At 41.7% G+C, this 19,735-nt stretch overlaps 1 protein-coding gene across 2 annotated transcripts in view; it reads left to right on the top strand.

Annotated features, from left to right (window-relative positions):
* osbpl10a (oxysterol binding protein-like 10a) overlaps positions 1-19,735 on the top strand; it is a 139,114-nt gene that overhangs the window by 56,907 nt on the left and 62,472 nt on the right. The window contains exons 4-5 of one of the 2 annotated variants that reach the window (XM_084313632.1): positions 1,734-1,802; positions 17,393-17,590. In XM_084313632.1, the coding sequence (XP_084169758.1) occupies positions 1,734-1,802; positions 17,393-17,590 (267 nt within the window). Of the gene's footprint in view, positions 1-1,733; positions 1,803-17,389; positions 17,591-19,735 lie in introns of both variants that reach the window. The other variant, XM_084313631.1, reaches the window with a different exon arrangement.

Genomic DNA, 19,735 nt, shown 5'->3' with positions numbered 1-19,735 from the left:
TCTTGTTCAGGAGTACACCAGTGCCTCACAGTGAATTGGGCTGTTTGCTTCTATAAAGGCTTTGAAGCAGCATCGAAACTAAACCTGCTGTGTCTCTCTCTCTCTCTCTCTCTCTCTCTCTCTCTCTCTCTCTCTCTCTCTCTCTCTCTCTCTCTATGCTATGCACCCTTCTATTTCCTCCACTGCTTCAGAGTGCAGTACTGTAGCTCCCATAAATAGTGTTTCAGCTTACTTTACAGCTGCCCACCCCCACCACTCTTACGAGAGATAAGAAAACGTGAGCTAAGCTTCCCTTTCCAACATGGAAAGTTGTCATGTGAAAGCGCTGCTTTGCTATTCTGATCCACGACCATTTTAAGTACTTTCCACTGACGGTAGACTAGAGGGATTTAGGGAAACATGCTAATCGGCCACCTCGGTTCTACACTGTGATGAGATGGGAGCAGACTGTCAGTCCAAGGCCCTGTTGGGATCCATGTAGCCTAAACTCTGAAGGATGTATGTTTTACATGTTGGTTGTCGCCATGGATACACATCATTAATATGTAAAGCATACGTGTTTGACTACCTGTCCCCCGTAATCCAAACAATATTCAAGTGGGAACTGGGCCTGTTTTTGATCTTATTTTATCTTGTTTTTTTTATCGTGTGTTATTCTATCTCTTTTAATTGTATACTCGACGTCACTGTAAATGAGGGGGAAACCTTGGTGTCCCTCGAGTTTAAATAAAGGTTGAATGGTAAAGGTTTCAGGGAATTAATGGCGGTGCAATTGTCATTTTGGCCTGGGGTTTAGGTGGATTAGAGTCGTTGGTCCATGTGTATCCGTATCTTTAGTGGGGCGTATCTCCCCCCCCCCCCCCCAATATAACTGAGCCTGTGGAGTGTTATGCTTGTTATGTAGCTCCTTGTGGAGCCCTGACTGTAGGCATCGACAGTCTGGAAGTCAGCGATTTGTGAAGGAAAAGGAGGAAACTAAACTTGGGAACAAACTGTAGAAATCAAAGTTGGTGTTATAGATACACATGAGAGGGCTGTCGAATGGTCTTCAGTGTGTCAAATGCTTGTGTTGTTGTATATGAACGGAGTTACATTCCCTACTGTTAACATTTTGTACCTAGTAGTGTGTAATAGGGAGGCACGAATATCAACTCTGAGTATCGCAATTCTGTTCATAGTATTCGATCTCTGGCATCTTGGTCGTCTTGGGGATTGTAATCAAGTAGCAGGTGATTGTCATTAAATGACAACTGTGGCCAATAAGCTGTGTAAAAACACGAGATGAAACTATGAAAAGGCAATATAATTGTTTTTGCGATGCTGTGCATCAATTTTCTGAACACTGGACTGATTTTTTATTAGGCTATAACAATATGCTGTGATAAAAGATCACTGTAGTGGTTCATTGTGTTGTGTTTAAAGTAACCCATGACTGCTAGGTTGTAGTATTGTAATCTTGGATCGTCAAGAATTCACCCTCCAACTTAATCACATAAATAATGCAGTGGCCAATATCTTTATTACAATGTCTCACATTTTAACATAATAAAATCTCAACATACGGCAGTGTTTATAGTATGCTGACATGTCATTGAATCATGACCCCTGTATCGTAATATGTATCGCATTCATTGCCAGATTCTTGCCAACACACAGACCTACTTTAGTGTACATTACAATGATGTATGTGTGTTTGTACTGAGTACCTGCTGTATGTCCGTGTTTGGTCTCAGGTGAGGAAGCTGAAGGGTTCAGATGAGCACCTGAGCACAGAGAGGACAGCAGGAGGCCAGGAGGGGCTGGTGAGTCAACACACACACACACACACACACACACACACACGCACACACACACACGCACACGCACACGCACACACACACACACACCCCCTGGGCTGCTGTACACTTGATCTTACTTCCACAATTTCGACGCCACAGCTGGTGAAACTTTAGATCCATATTAGATCCATGTCCTCCTGGTGATTATTGGCTACTGAATGGTTTGATCATCTCTGCCTTCATGTGGCTCTTTACACAATCCTTTCATACGACCTAATTGCCAAAATTGCACACTCAAAAGATATTCGCCCACTTCAAAATACCGCACGGCTGGGTAGACAGAAGAGCCCCAATTATTCTGCCACACTTTGACCTGGAAAACTCCCAAAAGATGAGAAAAGATGCTGAATATTCATGTATGATATGTTTCCCTTGGCTCTGGCAGAACACATTTATTTTCCTATCCTTTGTTACTATAGCATGGAGCATTGCTACAGCAGTAGGTGCTATTACAGTACTTTCTTTATTGCCACACGTCTGTAGTGTAATCCTCCCCTAAGCTTGGCAGTCTGGCTCTCAGATTGTGGTCACAGCTACAGTGGTGGTGGTTGTAGCGGTGGTAGTAGTGGTGTTGTTGGTGATGATGGTAGTGGTAGGGGTGGACGGTATAAACGGTATACGGTATAAGGGCGTTTATTTGATTTTGGGCACTTTTGGGAAAATCTATTTATCAAAAATAAAATTGCATAAAACCTTAAATGATCAATTAAGCTTTATAGTCATTTTGTCAGGAATCATAATATGAACATTGTTGTAAACATCACTTTATGGAATTTAATATATTTAACACTTTTCCTAGAATGTCAGAGAACATTGTCATTACCATCACGTTACCAAATAACTTTTTAAAATGTAAAAGAAAAAGTAAAACATTTGTGCTTTTAAGGCATTTATGTAACATTATACCTTACTTCTGATGTATTAGTGGTTTGAAATATTTTACTTGAATTTAAACATGCTTTAGATCTTTAGATATGCAGCCTTTTAAATATATTGCTAGATCCTGTCAAGAAAGATACAATTACTACAACAACAGGTCCATGATTCTTGTTTTTCATACATAAAATGTTAAGGGGGGGGCTTGTAATATAGGAAAACATGTAGGAAAATGTCAGATTTAAACTATTTGTTACAAATTTGTTAAGAAATATGTCATGTGTTGGTAATGACGTACTGTTGTGGTAATGACGAAATGTGATGGGAATGACATTTAGATAGATTTATTGAATTCATTCATGGATACAGTAACACAACATCAGAATCATAGGTATTATCAACAACTGTTACAACAGGATAGGAACATCTAAGAAACCATCTAAAAAAAACACTGACAACCTTTATGGTTTCAAACAACATACTTTAACAGTAAGAGGTTTGTTCTTTTAACATGCCTACATCTTCTTCTCCATGAGGGAGCATACTTGTTTCCAGACAGAGGCATTGAGCATATGTCTTTTAGTAATCAGTTGGGGCTCTGGGACCAGCACAATTTCCATTCTATACCATATTAGGGGAGAACGGGGGACGTTGTCACACTTTTTACTCTAGTGTGAATTGCTCATAATCAAAACATCTTTCAATAGTCATTCCTACATTAAATTGAAGCTTAAGATGTTGGCTTGAAATGTGTATCCCTCTCATTTTCCAAAGTATTGTAACACAGAGTTAATCACCTATCAAAGACACTCTGACACATTGTGACAACCAACCCCATCATGGGGATGGTTGTCACACACTATGGGGTTGGTTGTCACCATGTGTTTTAAAACTTTTAATGGGAAAATCTTAAAAAGAAGACAAGATTTAGATTTCAGATAATGATTGAAGAAGTGCGTCTTTAGTCGACGGCGAAAGATTGGATGGGTTTCGGCTGTCCTAACTGGGGTGGGTAGTTCATTCCAACATTGTGGGGCAAGGACTGAGAATAGACAAGAAGGCAGAACTAAATTTGAAAGTTTAATTGCATTGACAAGTTGACAAATACATAACTTAATGCATCTTAATGAACATAAACAGGAAACACATCTTTAGGCCATCCTATATAACAAAATAAGAACACAATAAATCGGCCTAACAATAATAGCCTACACAACATGTCTAGTAAAGTACCTGCACAGCAGGATGTCTGGCAACACCACATTAGAATAGTATACACAAATATACTAGTATAATATAATAGTATACGCAAAAAACCCAAATATCGGTTATCGAATATCGATAATATAACAACCAAATATCAGTTATTCGATAGTTGCCCTTTATCTGGCACTATTTAAAAGTTTCACTGAGATCGGAATAAAGGAGTTTTTAAACCTATTTAGTCTAGAGCGTGGAACTCTAAACCTTCTCCCATAGGGCAGTAGCTCATACTCGGCATGTAAGACATGGGAGGGGTCCGAGACTATTCTATTGGCTTGCCTTAGAGTAGCCTGTTAAAAAATAGACTGCAGGGATGGGTGACCTTTCACCCCTATGATCTTCCATGCAGTCTGCATCAGACGGACCAGTTTGGACTTTAATTGTACAGACAGGTTACCAAACCAAGCTGTAATACCGTATCTGATGAGACTCTCTAATACAGATTGGTAGAAAAGTAAATTTTTTTTTTATCTACACCATGAACTCTAAGGCGACGTAGAAAGTGCAGTCGTTGTTGTAGTCTGCTACACAGGCTATCTACATGGGTGTTCCAGGTTAGTGTGTTATCGACAAAAATCACAAGATATTTATATGAAGAGACCGGCGAGATGGACTGTGTGTGGATGGGGTCAAACACCATCTCCTCAGTCTTAACTGATTGAAAATGTTATTAACAGATTGCAGAATGGGTACAATACAGTAAGGCTCAATACACACAATTGTTAAGGGGATGCAGACCAGAGAAAGACTTTCGTCTTGTTTACACCAGGTCCCCCATTTTCTATTTATAATGAATTGTAAGTAGGGTGCAACTAGCACTGTGCAATCCATTCTTTTAGGATCTAGCCCTTAATGTTGCTAGTCTTTAGCACTTTGTGATGGAGCAGTTTGTCAGCCATCAGTTGAGTGTTTGCATGTGTCCCTATCACGGACGGTTGGCCTCACTATCCAAAATGGGCAGGTTTTCCATAACTTACTATAGGAAATCTTGAGCTGTGGATGTTCATTCTTGAATTTCCGCCAAAGACTGTACGTTTCATTCAGAAAGCGCTTTTGCATTTTCACTTTCTTCTGCGTCAATGTGTCTCTCTTCCCTGTTGTTGCCCGTGAGTTATCATCACGTTCCAGAAACTCTTTGACTTTTGTCCTGGTAGAGAGAGGCAATGCATTTGCATGTTTCTTCTGAAGTCCAGTTCCTCTTCTGTATTTCCGCATCATCTTTGCAGAGAATCCAAGTTCCTTTTGAGCCAGATACACCAACTTGTACTTTTTCAGAATTCCCCCCCTTAGAATCTTTGAAATTACTTGCTTCTCTTTAGTGTTGGTGTCTCTCAGCTCTGACACTAGAGTATTGTGGAACAATATAGTGTCTTCCTGAGATCACATTTCTTTGACTTCATTTGTTGTTTTGATTTTGATCGTGGCGATTCTTGTGGTTTGAGCTCTTTCATATCGTTTTTTATATTTCTCCATATTTCGTTTAGCTCTCTCCAACATCAGGTTGGCTTCACACAGATCTCTGTAGACTTTACTTCTGTTTCTGTTCACCTTTTTTCGTCCTCTTTGTTGTGGGGTTTCTTGTGGTGTAGGCTGATTGGGACTTTCACATCTGGCAATAGGGACAGGGACAGCATTGTGTTGCTCAGGTTGTTGTGTTGGTGACACTGGTGGCCTATTCACTGTTAGGTAGTCATCCATATTTCATATTTGCTTATCGTTTGTTCTTTTGTTTCTTTGATTGATTCGCCATTGATGCCTTTTATATCTTTGTGTGCATTTGGGCAGCTGAGATATGCATTGCAGCTTACCCGTCTCTTTTCTCTTTTTATACCGCTCTTTTTCTTTTTGAACGTATCTTTGATATTGTTCTGGATCATCTTTAAGTCTGTCTCTGTATGATTTTGACCTTTGGCCTGTTGATTTAGGTGCCATGGTGAAGACACTAGCATAAACAAATACAAAAACCAATAAATAAATAAATAACAATAAATATCAGTTATAAATGAGACACAACATATATTTACATATACATATACATACAAGTAATGTTATCAAAAAAAAAGAGCTATAAACGGATATCTTTGTCATTACCACCACACGTTGTCATTACCACCACACTTCATTGTGTGGCGGTAATGACCGTGATGGTAATGACATTTTCTTACTTTTAAGCTAACAGCTAGCATAACATCAAACTTGCTTATATTCAATTCTTAGCTAGCTAGCAATGTACTCAATGTACCTACAAATATGAAGAAGTTTGACTAAGATTCAAAAGCATTATCAAATTATAGTGTGTTTGGTAATGACACACAATAAACATATTCTGTAGTATGAGTAAGTAAATGTGAAAATATCTTACATTCCTGGTGATCAAAATGTAAGTCTTCCACTCTGACAGCCATGTGCTCCACTGTCACTACAGGTTGTAATGGGTACCAAAGCAAGGGGCGTAGCCAACACTTCATTGTATTGCAAATAGTTCAACGTGATGGTAATGACACAGATATTAAGGGACAAACCTATTTTGATATTTTTTTTTCACATATTGTACTTAAGTTAAATATTTGGCAGAGAATCATTGATTCAAATGTAGTTATAGTAATATATACCTAAAAGTATTGTTTTTTAATAGTTTTTTTCTAGAGAAATACAAGACCAAACGTTAAAACTCTGGATTGGGACAAGGTGAAAATGGTCAAATTCCAACATTAAACAACAAAAAATAAGATAAAAAATGTATGTTTTAAATTGAATAATTAAGTCTAGGTAAGTAATTAATTATACTAATCAATGATAGCATAAAGAATCTGGAAATATTTTTTTTTCTTTCAAATATATCCCAGGGACATGAAAATGCCCAAAATCAAATAATCACCCATAAACGGTATGAATTTGCTCTACGGTATGGATTTTGCCTATACCGTGTAACCGGTAGTGCAGCTCTAAAATAGCAATGACGTCATGTAACCACAGCGCGACTATTTCACTCGCATTTGCCCCTAAAAATAGATAGAATTAGTCATAGATAATAGATATGTGCGAACTGGAAAAAGTTATTTAGGAGGCTTCGCGCAGTGGGCGTGCCAGCCCCTCCCGCACGCATGTAAACACGGGTCTACTAGTCTAGTAGTCTAGTGGGACAGGACGTCTCCCTGAGCTAACGTTAGCTTAGCTACCGTTACAAAATGACCCAGTCAACTATTCACTTTTAGTTTAATACATGATGAGGCATTGTCTAACCGAACGGTATCTAGTCGGCCAGCTACCGATAGCTCCTGACATCAACAAACGCTCCATCAAGTCTAGTAGAGAGTAGACGTGTATGATAGCTCCGTTAGCCGTTAGCTCACGTTAACGCAAGTTGGTTCACCGTTCAAAACGAAATGTCCCATTGAACTAAATAATTCACTGAGGCGTTGTATTAACGTTATATATCCGGCTAGCAGTAGCTACAGATAGCTCCTGATATCAATGTCTTATAACACTGATTCGATGCGTATTCGAGCTGAGGGCTTGTGAATGTGATTTAACGTTATACCAATACTAGGGCCCAGCTGCAGCGCCGGTGAATCCTGGCCGTAGCTCGAGGCTACTCGAGTATAGGTCCAGCTGCAGCTCCGGAGAATACTGGCCGTAGCTGGAGGCTACTAATGTACACACAGACAGTGGAGCTTGTTGCGTGGTGGCGATGTCTCGCAGATAATACAAGTACAAGTCTAATTATATAATATATATATTTTATATAAAAAAAAAATAATTATATAAAATTAAAAAAAATTTTTTTATCAAAAACGATGATACCGTGATATATACCGTTACCGTCTATGCTTCAAATTATACCGTGATATAAATTTTAGACCATACCGTCCACCCCTAGTAGTGGTAGTGGTGGTGGTGGTGATGATGATGATGGTTTTAGTGGTGGTGTTGGTGATGTTGTTTGTGGTAGTTAGTGGTAGTGATGGTGGGGTTGGTAGTGGTGGTGATGGTGGTAGGGGTAGTGATAGTGATGGTGGTGATGGTAGTAGTGATGGTGGGGTTGGTGGTAATGATGGTGGTGTTGGTGATGTTGGTGGTAGTGGTAGTGGTAGTGTTAGTGGTGGTGTTGGTGATGTTGGTGGTAGTGGTAGTGTTAGTGGTGGTGTTAGTGGTGGTGTTGGTGGTATTGGTGGTGATGGTGGTAGTGGTAGTGATACATCTCTGGCGCACTGTGTTTTATAGCTGGATCACAAACAGAAGGTTAGGAGGAACTGGCTTTCATTGTTTACAACACAGGGATATCAAGAACAAGATGTACTATAGCGTAAAAGGACAGTAATTATTTTAATTTATTTTTATGTTTTTGTAGATTTTTATTGTTTTTACTACCGGGCAGTCCGGTAGAGAGAGAGAGAGGAACAACGGGAGACAGAGCGGGGGGGGGGGAGACATTCTGCAAAGAACGCCGGGTCCGGGAATCGAACCCGGGTCGGCCGCTTCGCGGCGCAGCGTGTTACATGGTTCGCCACTTGGGCACCCCAAAGGACAGTAATTCTGCTCTCAATCTTCCCATCAGTAGGTAAACAAAAGCAGTCACATGATGTATTATTGTTGAGTAGGTGGAACAAACAACATATCTGCAGAGGCCTCGCTATGTTCAGTTTCCCCTGTGAGCACACTGATACATTTAATGCTAGTAGATCAATCTCTCTTATTTTTCATGACTACTCGATTAGTTAATTTAATCGACAAATCTGTGCATGAAAAGCACCTCTTTAAATCTCATACTTAACCAGAGATGATCATTTCTCAGGAAGTAACTCATTCAGTATGGAAACCCCCCCCACAGAAATCAACTAATCGACAGACAATTCTTGGTCAACTAACACCAAAACCAACCGATAAATCAGTCATGAGGGTTTGATTGATTGATTTTTATTGTGGAGTAAAAGACAGCATCCAAGGGATAAAAACATGAGAGTGCAAGCACTTATTTCCATCATGGTCCCTGATTTTGGACATGGACAGACATCATAAAACATACTAAAACAGAGCATCATAATAAAACATACTAAAACAGAGCATCATAATAAAACATAGAGCATCATAATAAAACATAGAGCATCATAATAAAACATAGAGCATCATAATAAAACATAGATCATCATAATAAAAAAAAGAGAATAAAACAAATAGCCATTTCTTTGTGGCACGTCTAAAACTCCCCCCCTCTTCGATGTTTTTCAGGGCCACTGGAAGCTTGTTCCACTCCAGTGCTGCAGAATATAAAAAAGTATTTGTGCCCATTAGGGAGTAAAATTTTGGCAGAATAAAATCCGTACTGCTCCTTCTAGTGGAGTATGAATGATTGTCACGGAATCGATTAAAATAATTAGATAGATATTTCGGACCTGTATTTTGAACTATCTTGTGATCTTTTGTCGTGTGGCAGTGAAAGGGTTAAACTTAAACTGGTGTGGGTTTATTTCCATCACCCACTTTGTAGCCATCGAGTCGGGAGCAGAGCCATATACCCTGTGACTCTCTTGGGGCACATGTTAGTCCTCCGCAGTAAAAGGCTTGTGAAAAATAAACCACAAAAGTGAGTGAGATTCCCCCCAAAAGATCCATCCAGGCCCCTGGATACACCGCTTGCAGCTCTTCATGGGGTCCCTCCAGGCCCCTTGAAGGTTGGATTTGATGTTGCTCTGCTGGTGGTCTCAGCTGGTGGCTCAGCCAGACAGAGTCTGATGCCTCTCCTGAGTCCCAGCTGAGCTCCATGGATGGCTGGTCACAGTGCAGTACTGTCTGTGGGAAAGCAGGCATTAGGAAAGGAATGAAAGCTATACATAGTGCAATGCCTCAGGTACCTCAGGTAGTTTTACATTTTGTAGTTACTGTACAGCACTTTGAGCTTTTAAATGTGCTATATAAATAAATGACTTGACTTGACTTGATTGTTGTTACCCTGTCAATTATCTGTGTAGTTCTATAGTGTATGTATATGTGATTGGGACTATATACCTACACAAACAATTATTCACTAACTAGCTAACTAGTCAAGTTTCAAGTTTTGTTTTATTTGTCACATATAAGGTGCATGTACATTATAGTGAAATGCTTGGTTCTGTATGACCCTCATAAGAGTGTGCTTCATACAGTAAAGAGTAAAGGAGTAAAATACCTAACACACAATATACAAAACTAAATAAACGGATGCAAAGATGCACGAGGTAGAAGAGGTAGTGCAAATGTGTAAGTAACTAATTAACTAACTAACTAACTAACTAACTAACTAACTAACTAACTAACTAACTAACTAACTAACTAACTAACTAACTAACTAACTAACTAACTAACTAACTAACTAACTAACTAACTAACTAACTAACTAACTAACTAACTAACTAGACTATCCTGACATCTGACCATTGTACTCTCCACCCACACTCTCTGACACAGGGCTTTTTGAAATAATGATGAAGTAGCAGGAATGAGAGAATGCAACTGTGCATCACGATTAATTGCGCTGCACCACTTAGTCCAGCATTTACGGTTGAAATGGAAGTAGATTAAGCAGACCCTCTCAGTGTCCGCCTCCGCTGATTAGTATGTGATGTCTGTATCCTCGCGGCTGTCCTCAAGACACTTTCTAGTCCTAGTTCTTCTGCATAGGAACACATGAAGTAGTGTGCACTTGTTTCTTTTTGTAAACACTTTATTTTCACTTTTTCGAAATGATGTCCGAGCACAAGTGATATACCTGTAACATACAGTGATATATAATAACATACAGTGATATAAACTTGATAATATTTTTTTTTAAAGGGTGGCTCTTATGAAAATATAATAATTAACATACGATTAATAATAAATAGGTTAATACATTTTACAACTTGTGTAATTTTACAAGTAGTGGACTTATGGCTTAATATGACCTCTGCACATGACAAAACCACGCCATAACCTCCCCCCTCACGGTTTCACTCTGATAGGTAGTTTATTGTGTCGTCATCACTCTTCCATTCCTCTCTCCCTTCCTTTCTGCTTCCTCTTCTCAGCTCTTCCCGTACTCTCTCTCTCTCTCTCTCTCTCTCTCTCTCTCTCTCTCTCTCTCTCTCTCTCTCCCCTGTTAACTTGCTCACTCTTTCACTCACTCACTCATTCTCTCATGTTGCCTCTCTCTCACATGTTGTCTCTCTCTCTCTCTCACATGTTGCCTCTCTCTCTCTCTCTCTCTCTCTCTCTTTCTCTCTCTCTCTCTCTCACACATGTTGCCTCTCTCTCCCTCTCACATGTTGCCTCTCTCTCCCTCTCACATGTTGCCTCTCTCCCTCTCCCATGTTGCCTCAAGATCTAGGGACATTTATGGAATGTATTCCCAGTGTCAGAAATATTGTGTCTGTTACTATGCTTGAGTAAATTGTAATGAACCAAAGGAGAATAAAAAATATTATTATACAAAATAAAATTCCACCTTTTGATGGTGAATAACACCATGCTAACATTGACCAGAGGTGAGAAATTGTCACTGAGCTCATTCAGCACCTTCTTGAGATCAAGTGTACTAAAATCTAAGCAAATGAATAAAGGGTAGATGATTTTCAGGTTTTTTTGTAGATACAGTACTGAATTTTGCCATCCGGACACATGCAATTTTAAATATGAATATAGAATCGAATATCAGGTCTATATATGACCTTATTATGGCCAAGTCATACATCTATGGATCAGGCCATTGGAGCCAAATCTCCTCTTTCCAGAGTTGAATCTGGATTTAGTACCACCATGCGCCCGTTACAGGGCAGCAAAGACTGAATGAAATCTACTGTAAGTACAGTTACTTTTGTATAATGGCCATAGCTCCGCAATTTTTCACCAGATTGCGACACATTTTCTAGATGTTCACAGAAAGGTAAAGAAACAATATACGTTGTATTTTATGGCAATAACATTCAGGTTTGTTCGACCCGTGAGATATAATCACGAAAATAACGCCAATATTTTCTTTTCACGTTAGCCGGCTGCAGCTTTGACTGGTGTGAGCTGGGTAGTGCAGTTTTATGAAATTTCTACATCAATCGAAAAAGCCCTCGTCTTCTCTTTCTTAGGACTACAACAATTTCATGACGCCGTAATTTCCTCACGTCTAAATCATCCGGTTTCTGATGCAATGCACGGAGATTTATATAAGATCATATTTACCTAATAACACTTCAAATCATTGGTAAACAAACGTAGTGCTGAAAATATACACTTTGACTGCTGTTTTGATAGGGTTACGGTCTTTACTCTTGGCTACATTTGAAAAAGAAACTCAATGTTAATTACTATGGACTGTATTGATCTATTTATTACGTGAAATAAATCTCAACCTGATCAGGCATAAGGGGTTAATGAGACGCCTGGAGCTCTGAATCTGTTTTGCACTCCGAGTCCTAAACGCTCTTTTCTTTTCTGCTTACTCACTGCTCACAGCTGAGCTCGCACAATACAATACTGCACAGTCTACTCTCCATGGCCGGGGACACACAGGACACCGAAGTGCCGCGAAGCATCAATTCTCGAGCAAGCAGGATCCTGGCTGTTCACAACACAAGAGCAGGATCCTGGCTGTTCACAACACAAGAGCAGGATCCTGGCTGTTCACAACACAAGAGCAGCAGCCTGGCTGTTCACACCAGAAGAGCAGCAGCCTGGCTGTTCACACCAGAAGAGCAGGAGCCTGGCTGTTCACACCAGAGGAGCAGGAGCCTGGCTGTTCACACCAGAAGAGCAGCAGCCTGGCTGTTCACACCAGAAGAGCAGCAGCCTGGCTGTTCACACCAGAAGAGCAGCAGCCTGGCTGTTCACACCAGAAGAGCAGCAGTCTGGCTGTTCACACCAGAAGAGCAGGAGCCTGGCTGTTCACACCAGAAGAGCAGCAGCCTGGCTGTTCACACCAGAAGAGCAGGATCCTGGCTGTTCACACCAGAAGAGCAGGAGCCTGGCTGTTCACACCAGAGGCCAACCAATTAATATACATCTACAAATGGATTCACCCTACCCAACAATACAACCCCTGGGATGACATTGAGAAGGACATGTACATGGAAATCTCACCACAAGATCTGCCATTCTTTAGCACAAGCATAAAACATCACTATTGTTTTAGGAATACAGTCATTTCCACAACTCTGACAGCCTGGTGGAAAGCCAACAAAATCACTGGTAACACACTAACCCCCTGTAAATACACACCAATCTGGCACAACCCTGACTTTCAACTCGGCAAATCACCCATATACTTCCCAGCTTGGAAACAAAAAGGCATTACTCATCTTCACCACATCTTCACAGACAACAGCCTAATCACTTATCAAGATTTGACTGAAGGATATGGCATTGGGACAGACCAACACTTCCAATTTCTACAGCTGAAATCAATTTTGAAATAAAAAATTAACACTACACAGAATGATCTTGAACCACCTCCAATTATATTAGCAATGAATAAAATAACATCACAGAGGAAAATATTTTCAAAAATATACAAAATACTGGCAAGCGCAGACACTACATTCCATCTCCCCTTCACAAAATGGGAACAGGACTTGGCTTTCTCTCCCAATGCCGTATCCTGGGAACAAATTTGCACCAACACATTCACAATGACTAACAACACTAACCTTCAATTAATCCAATATAAGGTGTTACACAGAGTACATATCACACAGCACAGGATGTTTCAAATGGGATTTGCAAGCACAGATGTATGCTCCCATTGCACCCTCAACACCCCAGACAACTATTTCCATGCCACCTGGCTCTGCCCACCTGTTCTAGACTTCTGGAATTCCGTCATCAATACACTATCCCGGGTCATGAGCTGCAGCATTCCTCTCTCCCCCTCCCTCTGCCTACTTGGGGATACTACTGCTATCAATTTATTAGTCCAGAACACCAAACCCCTACTCGTTTCTCTAGCTGTTGCCAAGAAAACTATCCTCTTAAACTGGAAGACAAGAAAAAAGGTGAATACTGGCCAATGGTTAGGCCTTCTCTCAAATTACATATCACAGGAAACGATCTCAACCGTGGATCACATCGAAGTCTCACAATTTAATAACATCTGGAAATTGCTTGTGGATAATCTAGGCTCCTAATCATAGGAGATTGACCTGTGAGCCATCCACTCCATAACCCACCCATCTCTCAATCCCCCTCTACTTTACTTACTCCCCTCTCTGCCCCCCCCTTTCCCTTGTCATGTGTATTCGTTGTTGTCCTTCATTGTCCTTAGTTGTAATTTGTTTGTCAATATCTAGTCTGAGATCCCCCCCTCCGAGAGGGCAATGAAATATATATTTTTTTATTTTTTTATTATTTTACTACACTTTTTATTTAATTTTGTACTGTAAATAATTAAAACGTATAATAAATAATAAAGTTGTCCCCCGAAGAGGGGGGGGGGGGGTGGATGGAGTGCCCTCAAAAAAGGGCAGAGAAAAAAGCTAAAAAAAAAAAAAAAGCCATTTCTCTGTGCCGGTCAACGACAGATTCTGCCTCCTCTGCTCCGATCACATGTGGCAGCGCTCGAGGAGCAAACACACCAGATACTGGAACTATCGCTGAAGGTTGCGAGGCGTAGCTTGTATGAACGGTCCAATCAGTTAACATGGACACCAAAGGGAAACTTGGCTGCTCTTCCCGGTGCTTCGATGTCCGGTGTGTCTTTAAAGCTGATTTCCAATATTCCCTTTTCAATGGGTAACACAAGGACCCCCCCCCCCCAAACACACGCACATTTAGTTAATTTATTTACCATAGTTTGTTTATTATCTGACTGCAAGGAAAAACATGATCTCCGTTTGTCATAGCTACACAAAAGGAGTATGTTGACGGGGGAAAGACTTTGCATGGTGAACTATGCTAAAGCTAGCAGTGCACAGAATGTTTCTCTCCTCCTAGTTATTTTAGTGGGTATTGTACTTGTGTCAGGAGGTGATCTCATGGCAGTCGCGGAACTAAAGCCTCCGAGACAGGATGTCAGATTCAGGTTCTCTGCAGGGTAAAGTAAGTCTATGTTCTATATGGGTGATCTTGGAGAATAGTCTCCCTGACAAAACATTGCATTTTGAATTATGTCTAAAGCGTCTTTGAGCGCCTGGAAAAGTGCTATATAAAATAGATGTATTATTATTATTATTATTATTATTATTATTATTATTATTATGTCTGTTTTACAAACTTGCTAGAAACACTGCTGAATGGCAGCCGCTCCTCTTGTTTCCGCTGTGCCGCCATGCCGTGCTACACTGGTCTCTCTCTGTTGCCCCGGGCGGGAGGCCTATAGCAGGGTTCACACGAGGTCCTTGACTTAAAGTGCTTGATAAAAAAAAAAAAAAATCAAGGCCTGGAATTCCTTAAACAGCCAATTATTTTTAACAAGGTGCTTAAAATGTCCTTGAAATTAAAATCAACCATTTGCATTGAATGTTCTTTATTTATTTTTAATTTTTTTTGTGTTTATCGCTTTATACTACTGGGCAGTCCAGTAGAGAGAGAGAGAGGAGGAACGGGAGACAGAGTGGGCGGAAGACATTCGGCACATAACGACCCGGGTCGGCCGTGCCGCGACTCAGCGTATTATTTGGCTTGCCACTGGGGCGCCCCTGCATTGAATGTTTTGTTCATCCATGATCAAATTGTTCTGAATCAAGAAATCGTTTTTTTTTGTTCCGGTTTTAATAAAATCCGACGAGTTGCTGTCTCACGCGCTCTCCAACTGCTTTCCCTCATTTCTCCGTGTGTGATGCTCTAGCTCGCTCTAGTTGGCAAGCAGGCCAAGAAGATGCTTAAAAAAAACACATTTAAAAGTGAACTGTATCCTTCGAGTGACATCCTTGAAAATGAAAAATAGTGCTTGGAATTCATTTTGCAATGTCTGCGGGAACCCTGCTATAGGCTATACTTGTTGTGAGAAGCGCTGTTGTTTATCCTTCAGTGCTTAGGAAGGAGAGATGTGTTTATTTGATTCATGATGCAGGTAGAAAGGAGTGATGTAGACTGATGATGCAGGTAGAGAGGAGTGATGTAGACTGATGATGCAGGTAGAGAGGAGTGATGTAGACTGATGCAGGTAGAGAGGAGTGATGTAGACTGATGCAGGTAGAGAGGAGTGATGTAGACTGATGATGCAGGTAGAGAGGAGTGATGTAGACTGATGCAGGTAGAAAGGAGTGATGTAGACTGATGATGCAGGTAGAGAGGAGTGATGTAGACTGATGATGCAGGTAGAGAGGAGTGATGTAGACTGATGATGCAGGTAGATAGGAGTGATGTAGACTGATGATGCAGGTAGAGAGGAGTGATGTAGACTGATGCAGGTAGAGAGGAGTGATGTAGACTGATGATGCAGGTAGATAGGAGTGATGTAGACTGATGATGCAGGTAGAGAGGAGTGATGTAGACTGATGCAGGTAGAGAGGAGTGATGTAGACTGATGATGCAGGTAGAGAGGAGTGATGTAGACTGATGATGCAGGTAGAGAGGAGTGATGTAGACTGATGCAGGTAGAAAGGAGTGATGTAGACTGATGATGCAGGTAGAGAGGAGTGATGTAGACTGATGATGCAGGTAGAGAGGAGTGATGTAGACTGATGCAGGTAGAGAGGAGTGATATAGACTGATGATGCAGGTAGAGAGGAGTGATGTAGACTGATGATGCAGGTAGAGAGGAGTGATGTAGACTGATGCAGGTAGAGAGGAGTGATGTAGACTGATGATGAGCGCGTTACGTGGTTTGCCACTTGGGCGCAGAGAGAAAGTGTGTGTGTGTGTGTGTGTGTGTGTGTGTGTGTGTGTGTGTGTGTGTGTGTGTGTGTGTGTGTGTGTGTGTGTGTGTGTGAGAATGAAGATTGGAGGTTTATTTATCTCTTACATCACTGAGACTGGCTGCAGCATGTGTGCTCCTTTTGGTCTGTCAGCTTTGAAGGAGCTCCATGAGGTAGATATTCAGTCAGAGATGAGTCGCCTGGCAAGGTTGTAGCTTTGCCTGAGGTCATAAATGAGCCTCTTAATGTACTTACTAGGAGGTGTCCATTTACTAATGAGCACGTTGATGGACAACTAAATTCTCTGAGGTACAGATACATATCTCTCACTCACTCACTCTCTCTCTCCCCCCCCCCTCTCTCTCTCTCTCTCTCTCTATCTCTCCCTCTCTCTCTCCCCCTCTCTCTCACTCACCCCCCCTCTCTCTCTCTCTCTCTCTCTCTCTCTCTCACACTCACACCCCCCCCATCTCCCTCTCTCTCACCCTCTCCCTCTCTATCTCTCCCTCTCGCTCTCTTTCTCTCCCTCTCTCTCACCCTCTCCCTCTCTATCTCTCTATCTCTCTCTCTCACCCTCTCCCTCTCTCTCTCTCACTCACCCCCTCTCTCCCCCAGCAGGACTCCTCATCCTCTGGTCGCACCCGTAGCTCCTCTCTTCTCCCTCACCTCCCGCCGTCATCCTCCCCGGTTTCCCAGAGGCACCTGGGCCCCGTGTCCACCCCCGGCCACATCGTCACCGTCACCCACCACAAGTCGCCGGCCGCTGCCCGACGGGCCAGGAACCAGTACCCCGGACGTCTGCTGGAGGTCAAAGAGGTAGGTGTCGTCATGACGACGACCCTCGTTAGATTCAGTCGCTTTTAGACGTACAAGGGCTCAGATCCCTTGCATCCATGTCTTTGACATTGACACAGTGGTAGAGGTAGTGGAGAGGACACTTGATTAGGCATTAAATGGTATAAGTGTACTTCCAGAGCTCTGTGTGTGTGTGAATTGTGAGGGTTCTTCTCAACCACTACCTCATCTGTGGGTACGGGTCTACTCTCTCTGATGAATGATTCAGATGGACCCCAAAAAAAAACAGAGCTGACATTCTGTTCTTGCCGTGACGGTTCACTGCATTCTGTGTGGCCTTTGTATTCAGAGCCTCTCCCTGCCCGCGCCTGAGGTGCACCACTGGTGCAGTGAGTTCAGCAAATATTCCTGGCCTGCTGGTGGCCTGACCTCCTCGCTGACTGCAGTGCGCTCAATGTTTGTACATTCAGCCCGGTCGGCATTTTACTACATGCAAACTCGGGGGCCGTGGGTCCTGAGAAATCTCACAAAGTCACATTACTAATAAAAGGTCTTAAATATTTATGCTGTAAGCGGGTCCAAAATGGTAAATGGACTGTCTTTTATATAACGTCTTTTATCCAAAGCGTTTCACAACATGCTTTATGCCTCTCATTCACTCACACTTTGTCACTGTCCGTAGCAAAACTTGTTGTTCCTGCAAACACACAATTATGTTCGCTAGGTTCTAATTAAAAACAAACCAACGGACGGAAATACCTTCTGTCCTGTTTATCCGTTTTCTTCTTCTTTACATTTAAATGTGTATATGATTTTCCATAATAAACAAGCACATACGAAAAAATTATATGAGGGTTACATTTTATGTGTTCCTCTTTAACACGGAGTGTGTCCACTCACTCACTCAGTCACAGACGATCTGGCAGGGAAGTTTCGTTGGGACGCATTTTTGTCATTAAAAAATTCCTTTGGGTGAAAAATGTGCAGTGTTTTCCTTTCCTGTGTAGCAGTAAGTTTGACCTTGATACTGCCTGGGGGAAATTGCGCTTCACCAAAGGATTTTATGTTATGCTAACACTAAATGACGGATGTTGCAGAGAATGCACTGGTGACGTCAGGTGACCTGATCTGCAATGCTAAAGCTATTTTTGGCTATCGATTTTGACTGCCGCTTTGAAATTCAAAATACCCTGCCTCATCAGAGAGAGACATGTATATTAGAAGGCCATGTTCACGGGTACCACAGCCTGCACGAACCACAGACGGAGCTAGGAGTGATCTATTAATAGTAATTTTAGTAATTTTCCTATAACTCCCAGAGGATTTGGAGAGATTGGAGCAGCCGGAAATACGTCACACGTGAGAGGCCTATAACGTTTGACTGCATGCCTGGGGCAGCTACTTTTAAAATGTATTGTATTACTGAACCGTGGCTGCCTAGGGCTCCTATGAAACTACAATGAGTTTTTATCCAAAGCACTTTACCATGCAAGGTGCCAACCTGCTCATCAGGAGCAATTAGGGGTGTTACATTAAGTGTCTTGCTCAAGGACACTTCGACCCGCTGAGCGGGAATCAAACCGGGAACTTTCCGATTACCAGACGACCAATCTACCTCCTGAGCCACTGTCGCCCCGTATTAGTCTGCTGTTGCTCCCTTTCTCATGGAACCCCCGCCTCGCTGCATCTACACGTGCAGTACAGGTGGTCTGGACGGTGTTTGTGCTCGTTTGACCCTGTTGTCGAAATCATCATTAATTGTCTCTGCTCCAGTCGCTGGACTTGTCACTTGTAGTTAAAGCTGAGCCTTTGTCTTCTACGTCTCCATCGTCCTCACACGCTCCACACGCCATTGCAGCCGTTCATTTACTTTCTGCTTATCTGTTGAGAGACGGTATTCTTTTCCATCTCTCCCTAATAGTCTGTTTGCAGTTGGCCTTTTAGTGATTCATTGAGAAAGATTAGGCTTTCTGGCTGGGTTTGTGAGGAGTAAACGATTGATAAAGACTTGATTGTGTGCCTGCTTGGCACCCTTTGTGCAGAGCAGTCACTGCCACTGTTTCAAGTGTATTGTTCAGCCGTGGTCTTGTTCTTGTTCTGACTATTGCCAGGCAGCTGTGTACTTTGCTGCTGAATGATGTAGATATGACGACATGAATACATATT

The sequence above is a fragment of the Notolepis coatsorum genome (assembly GCF_963971535.1).
Source record: "Notolepis coatsorum genome assembly, chromosome: 4".
Classification (NCBI taxonomy): domain Eukaryota; kingdom Metazoa; phylum Chordata; class Actinopteri; order Aulopiformes; family Paralepididae; genus Notolepis; species Notolepis coatsorum.
This window is presented reverse-complemented; position numbering and strand designations above follow the sequence as displayed.